The sequence below is a fragment of the Rhinolophus hipposideros genome (genome assembly GCF_964194185.1).
Source record: "Rhinolophus hipposideros genome assembly, chromosome: 11".
NCBI classification, from domain to species: Eukaryota; Metazoa; Chordata; class Mammalia; order Chiroptera; family Rhinolophidae; genus Rhinolophus; species Rhinolophus hipposideros.
In genome coordinates, this window is record NC_138057.1 from 62,274,929 (window position 1) to 62,289,842 (window position 14,914).

Below are 14,914 nucleotides of genomic sequence, written 5' to 3' on the forward strand. Positions count from 1 at the left end.
TCACTTTAGAGCTCACAAGTAGAAACAAGTAGGTAATGTGCCAGTGTCCTATTTGTGATGTCACGTTTTGGTGGCAAAAAGGAAGTCTGCTCAGTGGAGCAAGCCGACTAATTTTGGCTCCCATTCCAGATCTGCCCCGGCATTGCTGGGTCGCCCACAGCACCAGGCAGCTCCAGTGATGCCCCAAGTTTTCTCCAGCTGGATGAAAAGCCACCAGCCACTTCTGAGCACCTGCCTCTATGGGTTCCACTGTCCTCAACAATGTGGCTGTGAGCTGGCCACCCCTATGGAATGTTCATTCCATACAAGGCTCTGTACTGGGAACCTCACATCTGTTATTATTTAATCCACGCAAAAGGCTATGAGGTCAATCAATGTTACCACTTCATTTCACAGATATAAGAGCGGTTGCCTCACAGAAAAGTTAGGAAACCTGCTCAGGGTCTGTCTGCTAATCAATGGCAGAGCCAGGGCTGGAATATACGTCTGCTCAATCCCAAAGTCTCTATTGTTTCCATTAAGCTGAAAAGGTTCCGGGCTCCTCGTGCATCATCCTATTTTGATGAACTCTGAAGTATAACTACTCCGCTAAAAACGATGGATGGCAAAGGTTGGTGTAAAACACAATGTGTTTAATACGCAAGCCTGGCATCTCTGCTAGAAAAACCACACACACAGCACAATCACCGGGCTGTGTTGCTAGGGTGGTGTGCTTGAAATCAAGGTTTATTGCTTCTCCAACAACGAGAGAGAAACATATCATTGTTATGAGTCTTGCTTGGGGTCTAAATGGCTCTGTGTTCCAGTGTTCAGAGAGAGCCAGTGCACAGAGCCAGGCTCTCGGCCAGATTCACCTCCAGCTGAATTGCATCAGGAAGGTTAAGTGTTCTGCAAGGTGCTATTTTTCTGGTATCACCTCTGTAGCCCAGAGCACAGTTTCATCCCTGGCTCCCATAGCAATCCTACTCACCCTGGAGCCCACAGGCTGCAAAGAGCAATTGAATAGCTGCAGACAGTGGTTATTAGCTCATTTGTTCCTAACGGGTATATTTACCTGAGTTTTTATTTATTTTTTTGGTGGAGATTTGTTTTTACTTTGTTTTGGTTTCCAATATATGTAATCTCCACTAGACACTAAGTGGAAAATGTAATTATATTAGGGAAAAGCAAACAAAGCAAACAAAACAAGCACTTCCTTAGAGAGCAAAGGAAAGAAATGTTGTAACTCACAAACCTCTGAGAATTAAAAGCAAGAGGCGTTGACAGGTGGAGAAAGGTGTAACTACTATTAGCAACTACCTGCTGCAGGGATCCTAGAGAGAGGGCAAGCCTGAAAGCCTAAAACGAACCATGCAGGAACCATGCAACCTCCTCCCACCCCAGGCGGGGCAGGACACGATGCACAGCAGTTCTTCTGGACCTCTGATCCCCTTCATTAGATGCTGAGAGCTGAACCCAGACACAAGACTCAGACACTTGACTCCTAGCAGAATGGCACTGCAGGTGGAGTTTGGAATCAGAGACATGAGGCTGAGTCTCCGGCTGTGTGATGCAAGGGGCCGGTTATGTTCTCTAGAACCTTGGGGTTCCCTGAGGGGGGCAGATGAGCAGCAAGCATCGGCCCTCCCTCCCCACTCGGCTTCATCCCCAGGAATTCCACTTTCATCGTGTTTTCTATGTCAGGTTTCTTCTGGGGGGTGAAAATCTGAGGCTAAACAAGTTTGAAAAACTGCTGATCTAGTTCAACCTCCTTGTTTTCAGATGAGAAAATGGAGGCCCAGGAAAGGGAAAGCCAAGGCCCCAGAGCTGGGTCAGAGCCGGGCTGGGCGGGAGGTCTCCAGATCCCTCGGCCAGCGATCTCACCACTACCCTGGGCGCTGGCTACCCCATTCCACCTCACGCCGTGCTCTGCCAGCTGTCCAGAGTACATGGACAGCTGTGCTGTACTGATCTCAAAGACCACCATCCCTAGCAGCCAAGACCTGTGCAGGTTGAGAGGTTCACTAAACTGTGCTACGACTGGTCAGTGGCTGGAGCCTGGACGCAAGAGCTGAAATAACTATACTCTGTCATTGTCTCACGTGACAGCTGTGCACTTAATAAGTCAGAACTCACATAAGAAGACAGTTGTTTCAGAGGAAGAAGGGCATATACGAGGCAGGAGAATGGTTTTCACCTGGGCTGCACACTAGCATCACCCGGGAGCTTTCAAAACCACAGAGGCCTGGGTCCCACCCTGTTTCTTAGCCTGGGGTGTAGCCTGGCTGAGGGGACATGTAAAGCTCATTGGGTGATTCCAATGTACAGGAAAGATCCGGAACACCTGTGCGAGGGAAGGGGCTGCGAGCTACGCCCTGTAGGCCAAACCTGGCCTACCGGCTATTGTGAGTCAAGTTTCTGGCACACTTATGTGTTGTCTCTGGCGGCTTTTGTGTTCCAGAGACAGAGCTGAGTACTTATGAAAAGTGACAGGCTGGCCTGCAAAGTCTAAAGTATTTCCTATGTGGTGCTTGATAGAAAAAGTCTGCTGACTCCTGAGCCAGAGACTTGGTCTTGCGACAGGTACTCTTTCCTGCAGGAATTTCAATAAAGGTGTATAATAAAGGTCTTCTCTGTTGTATGGCTGTAAGAGCTGCCTGTCATAGGGCAAAGCCTGCCTTTGCTCTCGCGCAGCTTTTGCTCGCGAGCACAGCCTTTCTTTCTCATCCCTGCCTGCAGTGCCATCAGTACCGTGTGCTATACACATTCCAATTGCCTTTATCACCCACTGTTATAATCAACAAAGCACAGAGCTACTCAAACAAGGCAGCCGTGTTTCCTAAAAAAACAAAACAAACTGTCTTGGAACATTCTATTGTGTACTTATTGAAAGCCATGGAGATGGTATAGCCAGGCAGCAGAAAAAGACAAAAAAAAAAAAAAAAGAAAAAAAAATCAGGAGACTCACCCGGTGGTTTAATTGTATTAAGGAAAAAGTCAACATTGAAAGTAAATATGATAATTAGAGAAAAGAGCTGTCCCCGAGAGTCTGGGGGTGGGGGCAGGGCACTTACCAGATCTGAGCTGCAATCACTGGGTTGCTTGCTTTAAAACAAAACAAAACAAACAAACAAACAAACAAAAACACAAAGATATGATATCATGAGCTTTATCACTTTTACCATGCGTTAACAGTGACTAAGAAAGAGATTTCTTGATCTAAGGGCGGCCTCAACTCCAGGAGCAGAATCTTCCTGTGGGCTGCTGCTCCCTTCTGGAGGAGTAACGGGCCTTCCCTCCGCGCCCTGCTCTCACTATCACTCAGTGAAGCCTCACTGAGCACATTCCCAGGGCCAGAGATGAGAGACCCAGTCCTTGCTCTCAAGGAAGTCAGTCTTGACGCCGAGACAGAGCGGCATGACGGTGGTAAAGGCTGAACTACACGCATGAATCTACGGGACACCTCCGGGCAGTCACGGCCGCTGGAGCAGGGGTGTGAGTCTGCGGAAGGGCCCATGCAGAGAGAGAGAGTTTGTTCGTCGAGACCCCGTTTCGTTGTAAAAAGGATGCAGCCTGGGAAACCATTAAAAGCTTCACAAAGATGCCAGAACTCTGGCTGGAGACAACGTCAGTAAAATAAAGGAGGGAATGAGGATGGAGACCAAGAAGGAGAAGTGGCAGAGAAGCACAGAAGCTGGAGCCTGGAAGAGTTCTAAAGCCATCGCTTTACGGGGTCAAGCCGTAAGATGCCACCTGTCCTCTGTGGCAGCCATACCAAGGGGTCTTTCCCTTTGTGCCCGGACCCATGTCCAAGAACTGGGAGATAGCAGTCCTTGTTTAGCAGTACTGCTGTTTGCAGATAGCAGTACTTGGGGATAGTCACCAAGTTCTTCCTTATACCCAGGTATTTCTGGACAACTGTGACCCCAATGGACTACAGCACAAGCATAATGCTTGCCAGGGAGTAACACAGCCCTTGGGGCAGAGAGCGTGCCCACCCCTCATTATCCTCCAGCCCTTAACTTGGTTACTCCCACTTCCTGTAATCAGTCAATCACCCTTCACCAACGGGCACCCTTCTCTGGGCACACCTCATCCTCTGGTTTTTTTGAAGGTGAGGTCAGCATTTCCTGGGCTCTGGTTGTTTTTTCTCCACTAAAGCAGCCAAGAATGACTTTAGAGAATTTCCGGCTGCCAGGCTATTGCATAGTTGGTCCACAAAGGAAGGAAAGAGTGGGGAGCACAAGGCTGAAGATTCTAGAAGGGGAAAGGACAGGTGCCAGGGCCCACCAAGGCCCACAAAGTCCTGAGTTATACAAGACAAAAAATTCTAGAAGGGAAAGGATAGGTGCCGGGGCCCACCAAGAACCACAAAGTCCTGAGTTATACAAGACCAAAAATTCAAGAAGGGAAAGGATAGGTGCCAGGGCCCACCAACACCCACAAAGTCCTGAGTTTTACAAAACAAAAAATTCTAGAAGGGAAAGGATAGGTGCCAGGGCCCACCAAGGCCCACAAAGTCCTGAGTTATACAAGACAAAAAATATGGAATGGCCACAATGAGTAAATATTATGTAGGAGAGGACGAGGGGAGCTGAGAAGGCAGAGGCCCTGCTATAAAAGCGCCCACAATTTAGTGCTAATCTGGGTGTCCTGAATGGAGGAGAAATCACGGGTGGACAAAGGAGAGCTACCTGACAGGGCCTGGAGGCTGGGTTTAAACAGAAATGAGGCTGGCTTGCTCCTTCCATGACTGAACCTGAGCCTCATATGAGCCTCATGCTGGTGTGAGGCCACTGCAGTAAATGACGAGACAAGGCTTGGGGAGTTCTGGAAGTGGGGGAGGCGCAGGCATCTAGGACCAGGCTACATTCAAGGGAGGGTGTGTTTGGACTATCCATGGGACCTGAGCCCAATATTTAAAATCTGCTTGTATATGGTCAAAATTCTGGTTAGCGTGAGACTGATGTCCTCACTTGCAATTCCAAGAGGGAGGAGAGAAGGGACTGTTTTCCCCACCAAGACACAGTATCATCTTCCGTACGCAAGAAACGTATTAGCCTATGATATTCTGAGGTCCCTGGTCCAAAAGAAAAGAAATGTGGAAAACAGGGAGAAGAAAATGAACACATCCAATGGGAAAGATTAAAGACAGCAGATGGCACAAATGTCCCCATTCCCATCAAGAGAATCTCCCAGGGGTGTTTTTTTAAAAGAAAGCTTTGGAAAACTCAGAGATACAGAGAACAAACTGATGGTTGCCAGAGGGGAAGGCGTGGGTGGATGGGTGGAAAAGGGGGAGGGGATTAAGAAGTACAAACTTCCAGTTCTAAGTCACAGGGATGTCATCTATCGCATAAGGAATACAGTCAATAAGATTGTAATAACTGTGTATGGTGACAGGTGGTTACGAGACTTACTGTGGTGATCACTTTGTAGGGTATATAAATGTCGAATTGCTATGTTGTACACCTGAAACTAATATAACATTGTACGCCAACTATAACTAAAAATAACATTTTAAAATGAATAAAAATAAAAAGCTTTGGAATGACAGAGCAGAACAGTAGACAGTTCCTTCAAAATCTGCTTCACCAAGCTCCTTGGGGATTAACCAACTAAATTACAATGTAAAATACCAAGGCAGAATGAAAAACACACAACCTTTGAATGTCGAATGTCTCCGGGATGGATAGCGTTTACTAGGCTTCCTCTCAAAGGTGCTGGTTCTCCGTAACCGGGCGCCATGTGTAGCTTGATATTCCGTCCGCCCACTGGAAAGTAAATATTTTATTGCATGTCACCAATATTAGAATATCAGTCCGTTTTACTTATTTAAAAGTGGACTTTTATTTCTAAAAGCTCCAACATCAATTTCAACTTATCACGACTTGTTTGGTAAAGACACACACTAAATTCCACCTTCTATTTGGAAATAAAATCACCTTTGCCAGACGCGGGCTGTATTACAGGGGCAGGTATTTCCATCAAAGGACAGAACCTGCAGTTTAGGTACCAGCCACCTGGCTGCACAAACCAAGCTGGTTCGAGTACTTGGAACATCTAAGAGAACACGGATTTGCACATATAATAACCTTTCATAAAACACATTATGTAGACATTTAAGTCTTTGCAAAGGCTGTTATCAATGACCACTTAACTAAACCTTGGCTGTCTTTCTATGCCAAGAGAAACATTGCTTCTTTCACCGAGGCTTTCTGGGTTTCAACCAACGTGCTGCCCAGCTGCAGCTTCCAAGAGGCATGGCGCTGCTGTCTGATCTGTCACTGCTTCATTCCAGCCACTGTCAGTTGGTGATTTTTCATACAGAAGGAGCCACGAGCCACTTGCCACCTGCCCAAAGTGCCTCCAGAGGGCGACTTCATCTCCAAACTCCCCTTCGTTCTTCCTCTTTTCAAAGAGCAGAAGGGAGCCTGGTCTGGGCCAAATCCTGGGGGAGTTTCCTCTCAGGATGGAAAAGCCTGCCTTGGCAACCACCCCCACCGTCCTATCCTTTGGAAGCACTCACTTCCAGTAGAACAGACATCAGCATACGGTGCGATGTCTCCGCTAACCTTTGTAGTTCTGACATTCGCCAGCCTCCTCAGAATCCTGAGTCAATTCTCAGAAAGGACTTGTTTTTCTTCCCTCCCTTGCAGCATTTAAAAGTACATTCAAACAAAATAATTCTGGAAACACAAGTGCACAGCCATTTCCTTGCACAGCAGATACATTTGAAATGAGCAAATCTTTTGGCATTTTAAACAGAGTTCAAGGACATGCCATGTGTGGGTAGAGGTTATGAAACATGTGAAGTCTTAGATCTTGTAACAGCTATTCTCAGATCTGTAAACGTGCCTCAGCAATCAACCTTGGGAGTGCATTTATAAAATGCACTTTCCCAGGCCTTATTCAGACATGCACATGTGGGCACCCATGGATTCAGACGAGGTCAGAAATCCTTTTTCACAAACATCCAGGGAGTTCTCACGTGTGGGGAGAGACATGGTCTCAGAATCCTAAGTAAAAATTTATCAGAATATAGTTTTCTCTATTTTCTCAGGGTCTTTTCAGATTCAAACACTAAGCCTACCCTGGGCTACTCACACACATTGACATCTGCTCTCAATCTTAAATGTCACCAAATTTCTTGACATTGGCATGTGAAAGACAACGGAGTAGTGGTTAAAATGTAAGACCCAGATGGCCTGGGGTTGAATCTCGGCTCTACCAGGAAGTGGCTGCGATTCTGGGCAGACTGTGCAACACTTTGGCCCCCCGTTTCCTTATCTGTAAGATGAAGATAATCAGATGACCTTTCTTCTTCTTATTTTTGGTAACAGCTTGTACTTTATTACATATGCAACCCTGCCATGTCTGCCAGTTGACCCCCACCTTTCTCCAAAGTATCTTCTTGTGATCAGTCCCCTCTTAGGGACCCTGAGCTGCTCCCCCGTTGCCAGAGTAAATGGAGTCCCAGGAGCAGGCAGTGGGCAGGGGCAGACCTACAATTCATCCTCACAGGCCGACTGTAAATACGTGCCAGAGGACCTATCTTCTACGACTGCTGCGAGGATTAGGAGTTGGCACATGAAAAGCTCCAGAGCAGTGAGTGGGGTGGGCAGAGCTTCCCACCATGAGGCTGTGTTCCACGTCTGAGCTGCCCGACATGACAGCCGCCTGCCTTGTGCACACTGGGCACTTGAAACATGGTGAGTTGACACCAAGAAACTGCATTTTAAAGTTTCTTTAATATTAATGAATCTCGACAGCCACATGTGGCTAGTGTTTCCTGGATTCAACAGTCTGGTTCAAGCTAAATGTCAGCTATTCATAATTGGATTGTTCTTATTATTATCCCCATTGCATCAAAGAGAACAGAGGCTGAAAGCACTTCTTCAGGGCCTCGACTAAAGCTCCAACGTAAGACAGAAGCAGAGATGGGACACCCAACGCAAGCCTCTGGAGGCAGATCCAGGGCTCCCTTCACACAAAACATCACTACCGCCCTCCTGCAAAACACGCAATCGTGATGTAAAAACCCAGCCTACCTGAATCGGAAGCGAGACCCTAGCCTGATAAAGTCTGACCGATTCGATTTGCTATTTCCGGGTGTCCGCAGTCGGAAGAAGGCGTGATGCTCGACCGCACATTTCCAGAGGTGCTTGCAGGTCCTGGCGCTGTCCAGCCGGAACACAAACGTGTGCTCCTGCTCCCGTCCCTGAACGGGGAAGCACAGGGGTCTCGTTTAAATGGACGAAGGACTGCTGACAGCACGGAGGAAAACCGGGGAGCCAGGCTTACCTGATCATCATCCTCCACAACCACCAGTGTCAATTTGCTCTTTTTAAAATCCATTTTGGTAATTTTAGGCCTGGTCGAGAGAAAACAGTTTAGAAGTGCAATCTGCAGGAAAACTATCCACCCATCAGACAGCAGTTTCCTGTCTACGTTTAAAGCTTAGATTTGCTAGATCAATCATTCATTTGTTCAAGTGTAATTATCCAAGAAGTTTCACAGCCATTGCCAAACACCCACGAACACACGAAAATGGTGTTGTTTTTTAACATGAATCAGGGTGTTGCAAATATCCCTCAAGAATCATCCATCACATAGAATTCCACCACAAACTAGGAAAAGACATTTTTTAATATTAGACAAAACTAAATTACCAAAAGAATAAGCCTATTTTGTTAGCTCCTTCAAAGATTAATATGCCTGTCGGGGTCAGTCCGAGAGAATATTCACAGCCATCTCTTCCCTACAAACAAACGAAGGGACAATCGGTAGAGGGTTCTAACAGGTCGGCACAGAGCAGAATGCAAAACAGTGTGCTCACCATATTACGTTGTGTGCCCACTGTTAACGCATTGCTCAGGCACAGCGAGACCCAATGACTTAAACGCACACCATTCTTACCCTGACAACGTGCATGTCTACCCCATACATTTCCAGCCACTTCGCTTTATTCAGATAGGAGAGTTCCGCCTGGGCAGGGCTCTTTCCCCTTCGAAAAACCAATGGAAACACATGTAAACCGAAACTCATACACCCACAGAATTCTGAAGGGCACAACCACACTAAGGGATTTTATGCAGCAATTAAAGGAACGAGGGACACCGATTTATATTAACATGGGAAGACCTCCAGAACAGACCGTTAATTGAATAGAAAGATGACAGAGCAGAGTTTATAATAGGAACACTTAAGGGAACCAGTTTTTGGTGACTAGATATGGGTGTGTAATTATATGCAAAAGAAAAAGGCTGAGTGGACACAGCACTGGTGGCTAACAATGGCTGCCTGCCTGCCGGAGGAGAGCAGAGGTGTGTATGCGCAGGGGTGCAGCAAGGTGACTGCATGCACACATTCCTAGACTGTTTCAATGTGATACAAGAATGCGCGAACGTCACTTTCCATTTTCGTATGCCCTGCAGAGTGACTGAGGGATGACAGCAAAACGTGCCAAGTTTCTGGGTCCAAGGGTGACACAGAACAGGTATAGTTTGGGGAAGATGGGCCGGGAGGGAGGGAAGGCTCACGTCTGGGAAACCTGTGAGTGGAGGTGGCACGGAGTCCGGACATAAAAGTGTTAGACTGGGGTGTCTTTGGGGAAAAGGAGGAAAAAGCCAAAAGAAAAATGACAGTGCTGGGTGGAGCTGTGGTGACCACCTGTCCTGAAATATAAGGCTGAACAGCACATGGTCTCAGATATGAGTGTCTCTGGAAGGGACAACAGGGCATATTGCTACAGGGTTTCCTCTAGAAATTCAGACCATGGACAGAGGCCTAGGTGTGCCGAACGTATCCCGGCAGCACCGCCTGGCTTTCTTTAGGAGGCCAGAGAGCAGTGGCATCCCGGCAGCCAATCAGGGCCAGGCTCTCTAGTTCAGAGAGAAAACGGGCATGCACTGGTTCTTACTGTACATCTCTGCAAAGAGATGTCGTGTGGGCCTCTGGGAAAAACAGGACAGAAGCACAGGACAGAGGTGAAGAGGTGGAGCTGTAAATTTACACTCGGTGAAAGAACTGGACAGCCCCGTACAGGTGACAAAACAAACATATCAGAATGCTAGATGGTAGCATCAAGGTACCTGCACTCTTTCCATCTCTGGAAGATATCAAATTCCATCGCTTCTGTCTGATTTGGAATGAACCGAAACTCAGACACAAGCTCTGGTGTGTGTTCCGGAAGCTCACACTCCCCAAGTTCCGCTGCAAGTTTCAGAAGAGGGAGAAAAACAGGAGACATTGAATGCTTCTCGTTAACTGCTGTAACCAGGTCCAAAGGCATTTTGCATGGTTTGGAAGCACAGGCACCCCTCATGTACAATGCTCTCCTTTCAGCAAACCCTCGATCCCACTCTGTACTCACATGCACATTCAGAATCCCCAAGAATCATCCAACCCCCCCCCCAAATCGGGTGTAACACCATCACCTTAGTTATTATTCTTTCTCCCGACTATTTCTCCTACCCAGGGAGGCCCTGGCTATATTTCCCTCAGGAAGCGCTAGAGCCGGAATTTGCAATAAAAGACAATTGCAGGGAATAAGGACCTGGCCAGAAACATCCATTTAACAAGGCTCTTGTGAAGGGTGGGTCCAAACAGCACTCCAGGGTCTGCAGTGCTGGAGAGGACCAATCAAGAATTCAGTACATGGAGAATCCAGGGGGAAAGTATGTTGGAAGGGAGAGGGAAAGAATGAGAGAGTGAGGCAGGAGGGGATGAGGAAGGAGGGGGGAGAGGCTGCAGGAACAACTGCAGCAACTCAGGCAGAACCGGAGAGGGAACAGGTCATGCAGAGAGAGAGAGCAGCAATGTGGGCAATTCCTGCAAAAAGCCCAAAACATGCCACATGGTCCTTGCTCTCGCCAAGCCCCCGTAGAAAGGAGGGCATGAAAACACAAGAGGCCCCATTCCCCCAGGACACCAAAGAGAAAATCCACTCTCCCCACCTGACCTCTGCAGCTCAGGAAGCAGACCCCATGCACCACCATCCCCCTCCCCCCCAGAAAGAAAAGGGATCCTCCAGAGGTTCCTCTAATACTTTGCTAAACAAAGGGAGTCCACAGACAGCAGCAGCAGCAGCACCGGGGAGCCTTCTCACAATGCAGAATCTCAGGCCCCTCCCCAGCCTTACCGAAGCAAGGATGCCCGGGTGGGTGGTGCACACAGTACTTTGAAAAACAATGATCTACAACAGTGGGTTTCGAATCTGAGCGTGTATCAGGGTCACCTAGAGGGCTCATTACACCACACATCGCTGGACCCCACCCCCAGAGAATCTGATTCCATGGGTCTGGAATAAGGCCTGAGAATCTGCATTTCTAACAAGTTCCCACGTATGCTGATGGGGCTGACCTGGGCAACACACTTTGAGAACCACTGCTTAACACAACGAATCCCACCCATTGACCAACCAACATATGCTTGAGTCTTTCCAGTGGAAGCAACTCACTATGTACCCAGGAGGCCACCACTGACTTCTGACAAAGAGGTCACCCTGAAACTAAGGACCTGGCAAGACCAGAAGGGCAGTCAGGGAAGAGATCGCCTTGATATGAACGCCTCGTCCCTTGCACCTATGGGCCAAAGCGAAACAATGGAGCCCTGCGTTTAGCGGTGTATCTGCACAAGTCCACTGACACCATCGAGCACCGGAGGAAGAAGCCAGATAGTAACAAGGTTTCCCTGAGACCGGGCATGGGGGCTGGCGGCCCTCCTCACCATGACTGGACTACGCCTGAGTGAGAACCACTAGGAGGTAGCATGCCTGCCTTCCAAGAGCCTGTCAGCAAAACTCAATGCTTCACTCGGTCTGAGAACTGTGCAGCCAGGCCCCAGCTGTGGAGGGTGGTGGAAATAGCTCAGACACAGGAGGGCTTACATTGCAACTCTGCTGTGTACTGTCTGTGGACCTGGGCACGTCACTTAACCTCTCTGGATCTCTGATGCCTTAACCGTAAAATGGGAACTGTTAGAGGATGAAAGAAGATCATGGGCACACAACAAATGATTGACCCACTCTCCCTCCTCCCTTCTTTTGCTTTCCGCCTGCATTAAATTTCAAATCTGCCATAAATGGAGTTCCCCAAAGAGCACAGCTTCCACGAAGGGCCACTGCATCATAACTCAGGAGGTACTATGAATTCAAGGACAACCGCAGCAAGACATGTCCTCAAGGCTCAAGCATAGGAAGAAACATGACCTTTCATTTTATTCAAACCCATGAAGATGCTCTTGTGATCTTTCCAGTCTGAGGAAAGCTGGCTCTGCGGTGGTTGAAGTGAGAAGCAGGCTACAGCACGCACTGATGGGATGGGGGAGAAGCAGGCATGGAGGGACAATGTTACGAGAACTTCCTGTAGACATCTGTGTGTGTAAGTCTCCAGCCTTTTTATCTGTACCTGACAGAATGACTGCATCTTACATTACACAGATGTGGTTCGAGCTCACATGGGTAATTCCTTCAGAAAGGGCTCACCGACAGCTGATACCCTTGTCTGCCCTGGCTCTGGGGCAAGACATCTGGCTCTCCTAGAGCTGGGCTTGGCGAGTGTGGTGATACCTTCATCACACGGGGTATGAGATGGTAACCTGGGTGCCCTGTCCTCTCATCATCTGAGACAACATAAGGTTTGGTGTATAACACCAATGGCATCAGGAAGAAACCTCTCCATTGGATTGGGGGCCCCAGATCTGATACGGTGCTTTCATCCCATTCACTACCCCCTGACATCTACTGCTGGGCCACCAAGCCTGATGATATGACCTCCCGGCGACTCAGAAACTCCAGGGTGGATGCTACTTGACAAGCTGGAGACATGTGTACCTGGCCAAAGTGGACAGTCTGTTTCCAAGTTCCTCAAGCCGTGACACATCCGTACGGCGCTTACCCTAAGGGCCGTTGTATTAGGCACATATGGATGTGAAGCTCTTAGCCTGGTACTTGGCACGGACAGTTACAGATGACAACATCGTCACCTTTAAACCCCATGGGCAGGCTCCGCCTTCAACCAAAGTCCTTGGGTACCTGTCCAACTTCAATCAATTCATTCTTCACTTACCTAGCACCTGCTATATGCCCAGCCCCCGCTAGAGAAGAAGAATTAACACTGACTAAGGAACGGAAGTGTCATAGAATGGGCGTAACCTGAAGTCCCTAAAAACCATGTTTATGAGTATAAACAGGACCAAATACATGTACTGAAAATACAAAGTAGGAAATCATACAAAACATTTGTATATGACCCTGAACGTAGGCAGAAACTCGGGCTGTCTGTGGCTGGTGGGTTCCTTCCTTCCTTCCGCTTGTCTGTTGTGTTGGGGCACTGATATTCTATAATAAGTGTGTACTGATTTTATAATTTGAAAAAACTTAGCTCAACTTTTAAAAATTGGTAAATATGAAAGTGAGAAGCCAAACCTTACTAGGGTGTTCAAAAATACTGAGTAATTGTGAATGAATACATCCTAATTCATTATTCTGTGGAAGCCAATGAACACTTTGGTACACGAATCTGCAGCATATGTCTAGCTGACGTGCTGATGAAATTCCTTATGTGCAGTTACACATTAGTATTCTCTTAATTAGTGCAGGACACTTTGGCAAGTGTCCCTTGTGCATTTTAAACTAAACTCCACCAGTACATCATAGTCCTGCAGGAAACCTCGTACCATCCAAAAGCCTCCTACGTGCTGATGACTCCCGTCGGGGCTTCCGGGCTGACCTGTCTCCGTGAGCCAGATGTGCGCACTCTAGAAGCCACTGGAGGGGCCACTGGCACTTCTCAATCAAGACACCCTAGAGATGTCTCGTCCACCAGAGCCCCATTCTTCTCCTAACCATTCTGCACCTGTCCTTGGTGGCAGCCTATGAGTCATCCCTGACTCCTTCTCAAGACCTAAGTCTAATGACCAGGTCCTTCTTGTACCACCAATGCTGGCAGGTTTTGGGGGGTTTTTTGGCACGTGTGTATGTGGGTGTGGGTGTGTGTGTGAGACCCCCAGCCCTGGTCAGTTCCTTTGTATTACAGCAGCACCTCCTCACTGCACGCCCCCAGCCCACCTTGGTCTTGCTCTAGTCCCTTGTCCCCATCATAGCCTTTCTGAAAGGCACCTCTCACCAGGCCTGCCTCCTGTTGAAGAGTCTTCAAAGATACCCCTATGGACAGCATGACATTCATGCTCTTTAAATGGGGTCCAATGTGGCCCACCTATCCAGCCTCTTGAATTTCACCCTCTGATACCACTCAACTGCTAGCTGCTCTCTGCACATACTTTTCTACTTTGTGCCTTGGTTCCTTTGATTGTCTTCATCTACTCGTCTCCCCATGGGCCTTCCTCTTCCAAGCGGCCTGCAGGTCTCTATTCCTAAAGAAACTACGCTGCACTCTGTATAGACATAGAGAGTATGTGGTCCTGCCAAGGGGTCCTCATGGGACTGCAAGCTACTTGAGGATGGAGACAATGTCATATTCATTTATACCCCCAGAATTCATTTAAACTCCCAAAGTAGAGCACGGTGCCTGGTACACAGCAGACACTCATTTGTTGAAATGAAAGCAATAACATTAAAATGCTCATTATCGCTAAAGAATAATGTACCTTGTAGACAGAGAGCAGCTAATTCCACAGCCGTTTCATATGGGCATTTCAATCTTGAAAAAAAAAAAGAAATTAATTCTATATATGAACTTCAATACCAATAACCATACAAAATGTCATTAAAGTCATTTTTCAAAAGGAAGTGATATTTAGATATTGATTTTTGTTCCTGGTGGTTTCTATTTTTGCTGGCCACACAAAAGAATGCAAACAACAAGCTGACTTCCACTACATATTTCCAGAGTCAGTTCTCATCATATGGTAAAATAACCCAATCTAGGTATAGTTCCTATCAACCCTGTAGGCAATTTTACTGGATTTTCCA

General features: G+C 47.6%; 1 protein-coding gene across 5 annotated transcripts in view; it reads right to left on the bottom strand.

Moving 5' to 3' along the window:
• Window positions 1-14,914, bottom strand: part of EPB41L4B (erythrocyte membrane protein band 4.1 like 4B) — a gene marked incomplete at its 5' end in the record, with an annotated part of 116,984 nt that overhangs the window by 56,511 nt on the left and 45,559 nt on the right. For all 5 annotated transcript variants that reach the window (XM_081067676.1, XM_081067674.1, XM_081067673.1 and 2 more), the window contains 8 exons: window positions 3,054-3,084; window positions 5,644-5,753; window positions 8,031-8,200; window positions 8,284-8,353; window positions 8,652-8,740; window positions 8,899-8,986; window positions 10,074-10,194; window positions 14,590-14,642. In XM_081067676.1, the coding sequence (XP_080923802.1) occupies window positions 3,054-3,084; window positions 5,644-5,753; window positions 8,031-8,200; window positions 8,284-8,353; window positions 8,652-8,740; window positions 8,899-8,986; window positions 10,074-10,194; window positions 14,590-14,642 (732 nt within the window). The remainder of the gene's footprint in view (window positions 1-3,053; window positions 3,085-5,643; window positions 5,754-8,030; window positions 8,201-8,283; window positions 8,354-8,651; window positions 8,741-8,898; window positions 8,987-10,073; window positions 10,195-14,589; window positions 14,643-14,914) is intronic.